Consider the following 14,260-nt stretch of genomic DNA (forward strand, 5'->3'; position numbering starts at 1 on the left):
TTGCAAGGTTTTGATGGACATGAGGTGGCTAATCTGAGATAGGCCATGTGCGTCTCTCTGCCTTATTCACAAGGCCAGCTATGTGTCTGACGAGAAAACTGATCTCTCTTCTTCTGTGGCATCTCAGTTCAGGGATCCTCCTGTACCCTTGAGGACTTCTCTCTAGAGTGTCTGAGTCTTCACTCCTCTCCATGGCTTTCGGGATTTATCAGGCCTGGGAGCTACATCCCTCCTAGGCAGTAAAGATAGTGGGCACAAAGCTGGGAAAGGGGGAGGCCTGGAAAATAGGGTGTGTGAGGTGAGGGTTTTCTGGAGGCTTGGTTTCATTCCCCAACCTGCCTTATTTAGCTCTGCCCCTCTCTCCCCACCCTGAGGGGCAGGAGTAAAGTCACTGCTCACCATTCCCTGCCAGGCACAGGACTAATTTCTTCTTCCCAAGAGCCACAGGCAGGCCCTTTCACCTGAGGGAGAAAGGACAGAGCACTGCCTTTGCTTTGAGGGACCTTGAAAGCTTCCCCGGAGAAAGCAGAGCCTCTATAGTGTGTGCATGTGTGTGTCTGTGTGTTGGGGGCAGGGTGGTGGCAAATCTTCCTCTGGACCAAGTGATACAGGTTCTTATTCTGGTCAACAACTCCTAGATGTGCTCTGTGAGACCTGGTGTCCTCCAAGGGACTTCCTGACCCCAAGATTCCAATATTTTGTGACAATACCTGTGATCCATTCATTGATTCACAGAGAAAACAAACTTCCCTTGAGCAGTTTCCTCAAACCAGGCACTGTGCTAGGTGAAAAGGATACAAGGAGTAGTTCCTATAATGACCTCCCTTCATTATATGGAATGGTGGTGTATCATTTTACATTGTCTTCTGGAGAAAGGAAACCAGAAAGGACCCATCAGAAAACAGGCCCCAGGGTGCTACATGGCTCTTTTTCCAAGGGGCTGTCACTAAGACCTTGCCCTTTCAGAGGCTCCATGCATCCCAACCATTCCCCATCCTGGTCAGTCTGGGGCCCATCTCTGCCCAGAACAAACTAGAGAGGGCGCTGGAGGGCTGGCCAAAGCCAGGGCCAATGGCAACTTGAGGGTGGGGTTAGAATTGGAGGTCTCCTTCCTCCTGGGAAGAGGAGTGAATGGCTGTTTTCACCTGACAGCCCCAGACCCTTTTCTTTGAGAAGGTTTCTCTTCCTTCCCCATGCAATCTCTGACCTCATTATGGATAGACCTGATGGGAATATTCTGGGATTTCGAGCTAGGCTAGTTTAGCAGGGCTGGGGATCCAGCAGCCTTTGCTGACCCTTCACCATCTGAATCACTCTGGTTTAAAACAAACAAAATGTGTCACCGCGCCTGTGTATGCGCAATAAGAACATTTTCTCTCCTGACACACTTCAGAAACAAGGTTTCCCATCCCTCCCAGGAGCCTGTGTTCCTGTGGTTCTCCCTCCTCCCTCTCTTCATAACTCAGAACCCGCAGGATCTCTCCCGCGGCCTAGTGGAGGCAGAGGGGACCGAGAGCATATGAGGTCAGGGATGCGGCTGCCGGTCGGTCGAAGGAACTGCTCTGAGAATGCTTTGGGTGCCTGTCGGTCGGCCTCTGTCCCCGAGGTCCCCCCCAGGACACCTCCCTGAATCTTGTGCCCGAGGGCGTGGGTGCCTCCCCTAATTCCATTGGTGACCTCTCTGCAGCCTGACTTCCACCCCTGGTGCTAGGCGGCCGACTCCATAAGGCATCCGGTGGCCGGACAAAAAGAGCCACCGGGAAGTCGTGCGCAGGCCCCAAGACGCGGGTGTTGAAAGCCGAGGCCCCGCTCCCAAATCCGGGATGTCGCCGGGAAGCGCATCCTGCTGGCGTCCACGGCTGGAGGTGCGCGCGCACGTGCGGGCAGCCGGCCCCAGTGGGCGAGCCCAAGTCAAGGGTGTTGGCTCGTCCGGGCTGGGCGGCACACTAGCCCTGGGGTGAACGGGCCTACCTGCCGCAGCCGCGTTTCTCGCTGCCTTTGGTCGACCCCAAAGGACTGGGCGCTGCGGTCCGGGGACAGGATGGGAGGGACAGGTGGGACCGAATGCCCCAGAACGCGTCGGCTCCGCTGGGCATCCGCTTGCCCCCCTTCCCTCCACCACATTTACTGGGCGTCACCTAAGTGCCAGGTGGCGCTGGGTGCTGCGGATATGCGGCAGACCCAAGTAGCTAACAGGCTCAGGGTGGGGACTCATAAATTATTACCTGGTGAGTGCTGCCCTACATTACCTGGTGAGTGCTGCTCTAGGGAGAGCCAGTAGAAGGTGCTCCCAAACCAGATTGGGAGGGGAGATCAAGGAAGGCTTCCAGGAGGAGGTGACCTTTCGGCTGAGCTCTGTAGGGTGAGGAGGTGTTCTCCAAGGAAAATCAGTGGAGATAGACCAGTGCATTCCAGGTGAGAGGTGAATGTGTCTGCGGCTGAGCAAGACCTGGTCTCCGCCTACACTTTTTTTTTCTTTTTTTTTTTTTTTTAATTTTTTTTTTTCAAATTTTATTTATTTTTGGGACAGAGAGAGACAGAGCATGAACGGGGGAGGGGCAGAGAGAGAGGGAGACACAGAATCGGAAACAGGCTCCAGGCTCTGAGCCATCAGCCCAGAGCCCGACGCGGGGCTTGAACTCACGGACCGCGAGATCGTGACCTGGCTGAAGTCAGACACTTAACCGACTGCGCCACCCAGGCGCCCCTTTTTTTTCTTTTTAAATAGTTTATTGTCAAGTTAACTAACATACAGTGTATACAGTGTAGTCTTGGCTTCGGGAATAGATTCCTGTGATTCATCACTTACATACAACACCGAGTGCTCATCCCAACAAGTGCCCTCCTCAATGCCCATCACCCATTTTCCTAGCCTCCCCCCAACCTCTTCCACCCATCAACCCTCAGTTTATTCTCTGTATTTAAGAGCATCTTATGGTTTGCCTCCCTCTCTGTTAACTTATTTTTCCTTCCCTTCCCCTATTGTCTTCAGTTAAGTTTCTCAAATTCCACATATGAGTGGAAACATGTATCTGTCTTTCTCTGACTTACTTCACTTAACAAAACACACTTCAGTTCTATCCACATTGTTGCAAATGGCAAGATCTCATTCTTTTTCATCAGGGGTAGTATTCCATTGTGTGTATGTATGTATATATACATACCACATCTTCTTTATCCATTCATCAGTTGATGGACATTTGGGCTCTTTCCATAATGTGGCTATTGTTGATAGCGCTGCTATAAACTTTGGGATACTTGTGCCCATATGAATCAGCACTCTTGTATCCTTTGGATAAATTTCTAGTAGTGCTATTGCTGGGCCGTAGCGTAGTTCTATTTTTAATTTTTTTTTTTTTTTTGAGGAACCTCTACACTGTTTTCCAGAGGGGCTGCACCACTTTGCATTCCCACCAAAGTGCAAGAGGGTTCCCCTTTCTCCACACCCTTGCCAACATCTGTTGCTTCCTGAGTTGTTAATTTTAGCCACTAGGACCAGTGTGAGGTATCTCAATGTGATTTTGATTTGTATTTCCCTGATGATGCAATGAGCAATGTTGAGCATCTTTTCATGTGTCTGTTCTGCATGCACTTTTCAAACCAGGGTCACTGACAGCTGAAAAAGAAAAAAAATTCCTTTGATATTTTAAAGAAGGCATCGAGATAGTCCTTGTGGGAAAGATCAGAACATTTTCTTAGTCATCTTTACACATATTTTCCAGTTTGGTACTGCTTGTATGTTTTAATTACTCTTGGTGGTGGTGAGTAGGTCAAGCCTCACAATCTTTGAGATTGCTGGGGTGGTGGTGAGGTGGGAGTCTTCTGAGCCACTTTCAGACTGTCCATTCTGGAGAGAACATAAGCAGCAAGGGCAGGCCAAAAAGCAGCTCTGCTTCCCTGGACTTTCCCCAGACCCGCTCCAGTGCCCATGCTCGTAATCTCAACCTGAAAGCAGAATTTCTTGACCCTGGAGGTGGTTGCTGCCAGGAGTTCCTGAACTAAGTGCTTCAGCTTCTGGAGGCTCCGCTGCCCCCCACTCTGCCTGGTTTCCTACAGCTTCCACCTTGTCCCTCAACTCACTGCCCACTCTATCCCAACCCCCCACCCCCGCCACTCTGCCCCTGAAGTCTCTCCTCCCAAGAACAGTGGCCTCTGCTCTAACAACAGCATTATTGAACCCCTTCTGGGGAAAGGTACACTTAATCTTTAAGACCACTCTGACAGATCTTACGTTGTAAAGATGGGGAGATTTGTGGCTCAGAGGAGTTAACTAGCTCAGGCCTAGGTAGTAAGTGGCAGAGCAGGGATATGAACCCTGTACTGAGCCTGCAGTGTCCTGTGGCTCCTGGCTCTCCTTTGGGTCCAGAGCACCGTCTGGAATCCCTAGACGTGCCTATGCTGCGGTAGCTGAGCCCCCACGCAGAGCCAAGAAACTCCAGCTCCAGGTTCTGCTCAGCCAGGACTGGGGCTGGCCTGGGGAACCCTGCAGAGAAGGCAGGCTACCCCTTGGCCCTCTTTTAGTGCTGCTGTTCCCTCCAGCCCCCCAACACTTTCCTCCTCAAGGGAGCTCAGAGGCCCTCAGTGGTCAGTGAAGTCACGCAAAAACTCCATGCTGGAGGTTGATGGTTTCCTAGTTCCCAAGAGGTGCTGGACACTGCCACCCAGGATTACCCAAGGAAAGCTGCCCACACCAAGGCCAGAAGATGAAGTTGACTGACCCTGCACCTCTTGCCCTTCCACATCTCTCTGCCTATGGCAGCTTCCTTTCTGCTCTCAGGTATGCCTGCCCCAAGGCACTGCATCCTGGGAGACGCAGATAGGGCTGTTTTCTGCTCAGAATCCCTGCTCTCTAGGGCCTAGCCAGCCCACTGCTGCCAGCACTCAGGTAGTGGGAGTGTTGATGAGTTGGGAGAAAACCTCATTGGGCACAGCTGCTGGGGGAGCCCTCTCCAGGTGGGTACTGGGACCCACCTCTCCCAGTACCAGAGGCAGGCTTGGACTGGGATCCTACCATTGTCACCTCACACCTTCCCATCTATAAAGGGAAATAGATGATCCAGGATTTTGCTTCCTAAAGCATGGCCAGAAAGTTTTGAGACACATCCTCAGCTAATGAGGGAGTGGAGGCGTTCCAGATCTCCCTAGCTTGGGGGATCGATGAAAGGCTATCAGTATTTTCTCCATGGTCACCAGTCCCTGGGTTCCCTCTGCACACTCATGATAGGCAGGAGACAGCGTAGCAAAGGCCAACTGAAAGCTTGGAAGCACCAGCCTCTCACTAGGGCTAGGCAGTGTTATCAGGGCCCTACCTAGTTCTGTTAAAGGTTGCTGGTATCTTCCAAGATAGGAAGTAAACCAGGCCAAGTGGAGGGCTCCCTGGCTGTAGACAACTACCATACTAGAGAAGCTTCTGGGTAACCAGGTTGCTAAAGAGTTGAAAGCAGTCACTTTCACTTTTGGGGGGGGGTGTTAGGCTAAGAGAAGGGGAAGGAGGGAAACCAAGCAAAAGAGAGGCTTTCTTGGACTTTGAAAACATGACTTTGAGAGTTGCCACTGAGGATGCAATCCTTGGATTAATTCCGATCCCCTTGTTAAAACAGGGTGTAAAGTTTATTTACAATTATCTGTACAGTTTGAGTGACAGCTCGGACTTCACAGAAACAGAACAAAAGCATTCTTTCTGAAGGGAAGTTGCAGGCAGACTTTCCCTGCACCTGTCAGAAGCAAGACAGACAAACAGACCTATACATCATGAGCCAGGCATATGGACATTGGCCTTTTTGCCTCTTGGAAGGAAGTGAAAAATGTGTTAAACAGCCTTAGGTGCCGCACCCTTCAACACTGAAACCACATGGAGTGGGGGAGGTGTGGAGTAGGGAGCCATGGCAGCAACTCTCCAGCGTAAGAAATACCTCAAGTGAACAGCCAAGAAGCCCAGCTGGGGGGTGGGGGTGTGGGGGCTGTGGAGGAGGGGTGTGTGATAAAGCCAACATCTTCTGCCTGGTCAAGATCTTGGTTCAGAGGCCCTGCCTCAGTGGAGATTGGAGACAAATTCTCAGTCCTGATTCCAATCACCAAGGAGACGACTCAGGTGACAAGTTGGTTGGCTTCTCTCCTCGCTGTTTTGGCATCTCAGAACGAAACTTTTGGCAGCTGTGTGTGGGGAGGTAGTGGCAAAGTGGCTACAGTGTGATGCAGTTTTAATAAAAATTTTATTACACAGCCATAATGTAATCGACACTTCTCCAAATCCAAATGATACTAAATACAGATCTACATGGTGGATCAGAATGACTCCAGCAAATTATATGGATTCTATAATTTCATGTCTTTTAAAACCAGAAAGAAAAAACAGTCCAGGTTTGTCATGATAGGAGAGGTCCCAGCAGCTTCCAGGGCTCTGCCGGAGTCTGGGCAATGTTTAGCAGTCTGTGATTCCACATTTACACAACAGTCTATAAAGGGTTTCGGTCAATGGACTATTCAAGTATATATGATTTTAATGAGTCCATTGCCCACCTTAGCCCAACCGAACTGCGTCACAGCTACCACAGAGCTATGTTACAGTCACAGTTTACCAATTTTACAGTCACAATACTTTTAAAAAACCATCCATTGCTGTTTTTTTAAAATAAAAAAAGTGTAAACTAAGTTAAAGCAACACCGAGGCTCTACTAAACCCAGAAGAGTCACCAAGTTCATTTTGTATGTTTAAATACAACGTAAGTCCATGATTTCCCATCATCCCACTTCCTTACAGAAAAGTAGGGTGATGAAGTACAAAGCAGAGCTTCTAAATTCCTCTCCCTCTTGTGGGACTCAGCAGCTCTCAGCTGTTTCTTTAGCTTAGTTCTTGGTATATATAGTCAGCTGTACTTTGTTCTGAAAAGATTTGTTAAATGCCACTTTTATTTACACTTGGAGCTTTACACCTGAGAATGATTATCAAGCAGTCAGCTTATCTCTTTTCAAACATTTCATAAAGACATACACACTTCTTTGCTGGCCTCACCCTAGCTGCACAACAATATATATGCTTACCATATATATATGTATACACACACACAAAACTGCACATGCTTGTAACATTTGCAACCTAAATCTTTTTGTGTTCGTTCTCTCCACATTCACGTTGAATACTTTCTCTTAAAAAACAAAACATTATTCTTTCCGAAAGAGCAAAACAGAATCACTAGGAAGAGACAAGAACATGGGGTGGGAAAAAGACACTCTATGTTCAGCCGAGAAGCTGTAGGCTGTACCCATGGGTTGAGCAAGACACCTGCACTGCCTTCTCTGCTACCTGGCCGTGGGCTTCCCTCCCACCTGCCAGGACACAGCCTACAGGGCAGGGGGTAAACTGGGGTGTTTTCTCTGAGGTGGGGGAGGTGGGGGGGGGGAGAGGATGTGGGGGAGGGTATGTTACACAGCTACAGCAGTCAGGCCTGTTTAGTAAGAAGAATCACATTTAATGAGTTTCTTTCTTGCAGTTTCAGATGCTCATGTACAGCTGAAAAAAATCTGAAACAGCTATAGACCCATGACAGACCGATACAAAGAGTACTGCATTTTAAAAAAATGATAAAAAAATCCACGCACTTACAGACACACACAAACACACACGTACGTACGTACACACACACACACACACACTCTCTCTCTCTCTCTCTCTCTCTCTCTCTCTCTCAAACATCCCCCCCTCCCTCCCCACAAATGTACACTTTTTGGAAACTAAATTGGATTTGAAAACCTCTCTTCTGCAGAGATGGGAAGAAGAGAAAGATGAGGAGAGAGGGAGGAGGGCTGCAGGTGCCCAGTCCCCACTCCCTCCACAAGTGTCCGGTGCCAAATGTTCAATGGTTGGGTCCAAGGCAGCCCGCGGAGGAGGCCGCCCAGTGCTGCTGCTGTCGCCCCCAGGGGCTACAGCAAGAATCCCAGCTCCACGCTAATACTGAATGTGTGCAGAGTGGCCAATGAACTGTGCTGGTTTTTTTTTTTTTTTTTTTTTAAAAAAAAAAAAAAAAAGGCAAACACAAATCTAAAGACATGGATAAAACCCAAGAGAGCCCAGGCCCACACTGGGTGAGAGGCCTGGGGGGTTGGTGGGAGATGGTGCAGACAAGGGAGGTCTATACAGCAAATGGTTTATATTACAGATGACTGGCAGTTTAGAGTCTCTTCCCAGTTCTACTGCTGCTCCAGCCCAAAGAGGGCAAATCAAAGGAAAAGAGGAAAGGTGGGACACTGTGATGGGGCATGCAGGGTCAGAAGCAGCAGGCTGGGTGCGCTCAAATAAGCCCTCGCCGTTTTTTGTAGTCTTCCAAGTTTAGAGATCTCCTTGGAGCCCCATCTTTGGCTGGTGGAGCCTTGGAGGTGATGGCCAAAGCCTTTGACTCTGTGGGAAAGAAGAGCAAATTGGCATCTGAGGTGCCTACGAAGTCCTTTGAGTCTCCTGCTTCACTCCTTCCAGTCGGGTTGACTGTCCCTGCTCCCTCCCTGCCCACAGCCCCGCTTACTCTGGCCTCTATAAATAATGATGAGCAGACACCTGCACTTCTTCCCTAAAATCAGGCCTCCCCATTGACGGAGAGAGCCATGTTGCCATCTGGTCCTCAGCCATCACCACTCCCCCCCACCTGTACCTACCTGAGCTGGGAACTTGTAAATCAATCTTCACATCGAAATCATGTACTTTGAACAAATCTTCTGAGAGGTCACTGGCTGACTTAGAATTCAAATCTTTATCCTTTCCCTGACCCTGCAATGTGAACAGAAAAACTAATTATAAAAGCATAAATACAAGAGGACTTCAAGAAGCAGCGGTCACTAATAGTAAAAAAAAAAAAAAGCTAAGGCCCTTTTCTGATTCCTTCCCTCAGAGGGAGGACAGGAGAGGCCATTAAGGTAGTTTCTTTTCTGAAGCCTGAAAGAGGAGAGGGAAGGCTCATGTCTGTGGTGTGGGGCAGAAAGGGTGGGCTTAAGACAGTAAGTTACTTTCTGACCCAAGATTTCAGGAATTCCTGGGACAGTGTGGACTCCACAGGAAAAGACCTAACTTAGGCAAAAATCTGCTTCTAAATTGGCAGTTTCTCTGCTTAACATTCTAGTTTTCTTTTTTTTTAAATTTCTTTAAAGTTTATTTATTTATTTTGAGAGAGCGAGCCAGCGTAAGAGGGGCAGAGAGAGAGAGGGAGAGAAAGAATCCCAAGCAGGCTCCACACTATGAGCCTGGAGCCCAACTCAGGGCTTGAACTCATGAACCATTACATCATGATCTGAGCCGAAAACAAGAGTTGGACGCTTAACCAACTGAGCCATCCAGGTGCCCCTGACATTCAGTTTTCAAAGAGCTTTCACCTTTACAATGGTCTGATGCTTATGTGTCATCAGTTCCTCCTAGTACCCTGCGGAGCAGCAGGATATAGAGTATTAACCCCATTTTACATAGGAGAAAATGTGGCTCAGAGGGCTAGATGTCAGTTGCCTAAAGCTGTAATCAAGGCCTTAGTTAAGTAGTGGTGTTGGGTTTAGCACTTAGGTTGTCTGACTAAAATTCAGTAGCTGTTTATTACATTTGTAAACAATCAGGACGGGGAAAGGGCTGCAAGTGAAAGGCTATGTTCCTCCAGGTGGGAGAGATCAGGCCCCAATGAAGCCAAGCGTCTAGGCCACAGGACAGTGCTGCACTTGCCTTGCTCATTTCCTTTGGAGCATCTGGTAACACTCCAGAACCATATTTTGCATTCAGCTGGGCCAATATGGCAGCTTGAACAGCCGGGTCTCTGGACTGAGAGAGAAAATCAAGTTATTTTAGAGATTTAACGCTCACACAGTCCTACCCGCCGACCACCACTAACATCACAAGCACCACAGTGGACCCATCAGCAGCTCAGTGGGGTTTTCCTCAAGGCAGCAAAAAAGAGGCAATTAAAAGCTTTGAAGCCCAGCCCAGGCCAGCCTGGCCCTAGGTGGCCCAGCCCACACATTCCTAACGTCTGCCACATTGGTAAACCCACCCTGCCAAAGGAGGGGTTAGTCCAGACGTTTCTACAAATCCATGCCAGGTTTTCACTACCTATATGTCCTATAGCAAGATAAAAAAAAAAAAAAAAAAAGAGATAGCCAGACCCAAGAGTTTGAGGCAAGCAAATCCCACTAAGACAACATTATTTTTAACTTCCTTATTAATCTCCTAATGGAATTCATTTTATGTCCTAGAATCTAGGTCCTGACTAAAAACGTCCTCTTTAGGCACTCACATTAGAAACGATGGTAGGTTTGCACTGCCGCCTGGTAAAGGGATCCATCTGTTGGTTTTTCATGTTGTGACTTTCAGCCTGAAACAGAGAGCATGCGTTACAGAACTGCGTCTCTTTCCCCGCCTTCACTTATCCTAGCTTACACATACGTAACAGTCTTTGCAAGAGCTTAAAAGAGTCAAAGTCATGTATCATCCTCTTCTCTTCAAGAACACCAGACCAGATACGGGAGCAACAACAGAAGAACAAAACTGGAAACTGAGAAAGATGAACACCTGTGGAGCAGAATCTATGGGATGGGGAGGGATAAGAAGGGCAGAAGACTGCTGCTTTTCACTATAAATCAATACGTCTTATGGGTCTATGTGTGCACACAAACACGTGGATGTGAAGAGTACATGTTACTTCAATAATTCAAAAAATTAACTGGAGCAAGATGTATAGAAGATTTCATATCATTTTATTAATTAAAATGGTCTTCAGTGATCCAAATAAAGTTGTTTACTCACCACAAGGGCCTTCTCAGACTCTACGATGTTCCACTCCCGGTTCCGCTGGTTGATGTAACTGTGGGTGAGTAAAAGGGTGAGTCAGTCGGTTGGGGAAGGAGGGAGGGAACCACTGACCCCTGACTCCGGAGCCTCATCCAGCCAGTGCAAGCACAGCATGTGCAAGGCCACGGGCTCACCTGATAACTGTGGCAAGGTCTGTGGGTCCGGGATAGGAGCCCAACCAAAACAGATCTGTAACACACCTGATGGCAGATATGTTCTTGGTCCGCTGGCGGTCCAGGGCCTCTGCCCGTTCCTCTAGCTCATTCAGCTGGTCTTGGATTTGTTTGGCCTTGTCCTGATCCCCCAGGTCCTCAGCCATGGCCTGCACAAGAGAGAAGTGTGAGTTTTTGGCTATGACTGGCTCTGTAACAAGTATCCCCTTACTTTCAGCACAGGCAAGACATCTCACGCAGTGAACAAATGACAGGAGATATGAAAGAACGTTGAAAACAAACTTTACAAATGCAAGGTATAATTCTTATTACAGTAGTAACACCTTGTCATATAGCTATCTGGCTCTGGGCCCCCGGTTGCAGCGATATCTAACATTAACCTTGGAACCCAGGCCCCATGGGGCTGACTCACCCTAACAAGGCTCACCCCATCGTGATGTGAAGAATGGAAAGCCACCCACCTCAGCTGGGTTTGGCAGTATCATTTGTTCAGACCCAGTGCTGATATTACCCTGGGTTCTGTCTTATTACACACGAAACTAAAGGGACTTTCTAGAAAGTAAGGGGAACAGAACAGACACAATCAATTTCAATTTATAGAAAGGAAAATGGCCAAGGGATGCTGCCTCACTGCCTGGAAAGCCCTGTGTTGCTTATGCTGGAGCCCAGCATTTCTCCCCAATCCTGCCACCACTAACTTAGCAGAGGATGAACAAGTCTGATTTCTACACCTTTCAGGATGAGGAAAGAGGTTCAAATGCAAGTCCTCACCTTTTCCTTTAGCAGCTGAGTCTTCTTCATAGCATAGTTGGGTGGAGCTTTCCTGAACCTTTCTTTCTCTTTTACAATCTGTACCAGAGAGGAGATACCAGCAGTGAGGTATTCCTAAACTAGTTTTGTAGACAGGCTAAATGAGCCCATTTTGGAGGCAAGCAGCTAGTTAAGAGGGGGCTGCTCTTCCTACAGCAGTGTCATGCCCCAGAGAGAGAAAGCGAGTTCATTCCAAGGGATACTATGCTGCTTCCAGGGTCACGGAGATTCTTCTGGGACAGTCTGAAGGAACATGCACCAATAAACAGCAGCAGCCCAGGGACCTGGTACTGTAAGGCTAGCCACTGTCCAAGAGAACAGAGATCAAAGAATTTTACCAAAATGTTTTGGAGAAAGGAAACTCATGAAGGACCAAGCCTAGCAGAATACAGATCCTTGAACTCTAAATACACGTCTTTACTCTAGGATTTCAAATGAGAGCGTATAGAGAAAATCTTAATGAATTATAAATAAAGTAGTAATATCAATATTCTCTCATCCTTATGCAATCCTTATGCAGAGTTAAACATATCAAGATATAGGGAAAGAAAAGAAAGTCATGATCTTCTCTAACACTGGTTCTTACTGAACCTCCAATCTCTGGGGTACCAGGTTTCTTACCTCTTCAATGTCCTGATCATTGAATTTATAATTAAGAGCTTCTTTAATAGACAATTCCTTCTTATTGATTTCATCTAGAGTGGGCAACTGCATGCCAGCAGAGAACATCTAGACCAAAACATGATAAAAGCTTATTAAGGGATTTTAGAGACTTTCTCAGGGTCTTCATGAAAAATTGGTAGGTGCTATCTATCCACTTACCGCCTCTTTCCACTTCATGAATTCACTTTCAGTGAATTCCTGGTTTGAGACAAACTCTAGGCGGAACACTCGTTGGTCATTGCCATGCCTACATAAAAAAGAGAAAGCATCTCCAAGAATGGGTATGTTAACTGCAGTACCAGCAAAACAACCCTACCAGACTGTGAACCACCTATCTCTGTGGTTCTCAATCCTATCTGCCCTTTAGAATCATCTAGGAAGATCTAGAAATTCCAATCATCTAATCATCTAGGAAGATCTAAAAACTCTAATGCCAAAGCATCACTCTAGCTCAACTGAATCAGAATCTCTGGGAGTAGGAACCAGGCAATGAAATTAAACAAACAATACCTCCCAGGCTGTTTAATGGGCAGCCAGGATAAAGAATCACAGCTACCACTGGAAAAAAAAAACAACAACAAAACGACTTGGCTAGTGCTTCAAAAGTCCATTTATAATAAAATGTTACAATCAACTGGCAGTGAGAATATGAAATACTATGTAGATACTTGAATGACAAGGAAATTCCATTCCTTAGAAAGAAACTGCTTTAAAAAAAAATTTTTTTTTAATGTTTACTTATTTTTTTTTTGAGAGAGAGAGAGAGAGACAGAGTGAGAGTGGGGGAGAGGCAGAGAGAGAGGGAGACACAGAATCTGAAGTAGGCTCCAGGCTCTGAGCTGACAGCACAGAGACTGACACGGGGCTCGAACTCACAAACTCTAAGATCATGACCTCAGCTGAAGTCCGATACTTAACCGACTGAGCTGCTCAGGTGCCCCCAACTGGCCCTTTTCAAGAAGACCAAGAAAGATGACAGTGCCAGGAGAAGAGAATGGAGACCACAGAGACCAAATTAGGCCATGCTACAGCTGGGTCTATTATCTGTTATTTTCAGTGATCCTGGCAAACTACTTCTATTCCTTTTCATATAGGGTCTCTAGAATTTTCAGGCTCTAAGAGGGCAGGGATTTTCATGTTTCTACTTTGTTTCTGCCTCTATCCTGATGCCCAGAACAGTGGTGGATAGCAAGCACTCAGTAAATATGTTACTGAAGAGAAACGAAGTCCTGAAAGGTGGCTTGACTTGTCAGAAGATGAGGTTAGTGACAGCCAGAAATAGAAGCAAGCCTCCTGACCACGGTCACCAAGGAAATGCCTGCAGGGCTCTGGGATGAGGGGAGCTTGACATTTTCCTTCTCTATGTCCCACCACGTCTTGTCCCGGATCTCCCCTGTGAGAGGGAGACACCCTACCTTTCCCTACGGGCAAAGGCAGAATATAAGTTTCCCCTCTAAGTCCCCACTGGGCACAACAGAAATTTACTGTAACAAGAAACGTCACACTGGGAGAGAACAACAGCTCCAACAGGCAGTGCCTGTGCTGAGGCTGCCGCCGCCGCACCTCCCCTACCGTAGCTGTAGCCCTTTGTTTGTTCTGGTGCCACCAAGCTGGTAGACCTTGGCGGTTTCCACAACACCCGTGATCTCAGCCACCTAAGTGAAAGGACAGAGACACCAGTTAAAAACAGACTCTTTCAGAGCTCTCCACACCACTCTCTCTGGCTCTCCTGACCTAACTACAAAGAGTGACCCTGCACTAAGAGGAGCCCACAGCTGCCAGACGTTCTGGGCACCTTCCT

At 47.6% G+C, this 14,260-nt stretch overlaps 1 protein-coding gene across 1 annotated transcript in view; it reads right to left on the bottom strand.

Moving 5' to 3' along the window:
- Positions 1–7,647: 7,647 nt before the first annotated feature.
- The window catches only part of RTF1 (RTF1 homolog, Paf1/RNA polymerase II complex component), a 51,960-nt gene continuing 45,347 nt past the window's right edge, over positions 7,648–14,260 (bottom strand). The window contains exons 9-18 of the mRNA XM_030318440.1: positions 14,032–14,114; positions 12,619–12,706; positions 12,418–12,525; positions 11,758–11,835; positions 11,014–11,135; positions 10,769–10,826; positions 10,260–10,337; positions 9,692–9,787; positions 8,647–8,758; positions 7,648–8,395 (exon numbers count right to left, since the gene is read on the bottom strand). Coding sequence (XP_030174300.1) covers positions 8,289–8,395; positions 8,647–8,758; positions 9,692–9,787; positions 10,260–10,337; positions 10,769–10,826; positions 11,014–11,135; positions 11,758–11,835; positions 12,418–12,525; positions 12,619–12,706; positions 14,032–14,114 — 930 coding nt within the window. The 3' untranslated portion in view covers positions 7,648–8,288. The remainder of the gene's footprint in view (positions 8,396–8,646; positions 8,759–9,691; positions 9,788–10,259; positions 10,338–10,768; positions 10,827–11,013; positions 11,136–11,757; positions 11,836–12,417; positions 12,526–12,618; positions 12,707–14,031; positions 14,115–14,260) is intronic.

Source organism: Lynx canadensis, chromosome B3 (genome assembly GCF_007474595.2).
Source record: "Lynx canadensis isolate LIC74 chromosome B3, mLynCan4.pri.v2, whole genome shotgun sequence".
NCBI classification, from domain to species: domain Eukaryota; kingdom Metazoa; phylum Chordata; class Mammalia; order Carnivora; family Felidae; genus Lynx; species Lynx canadensis.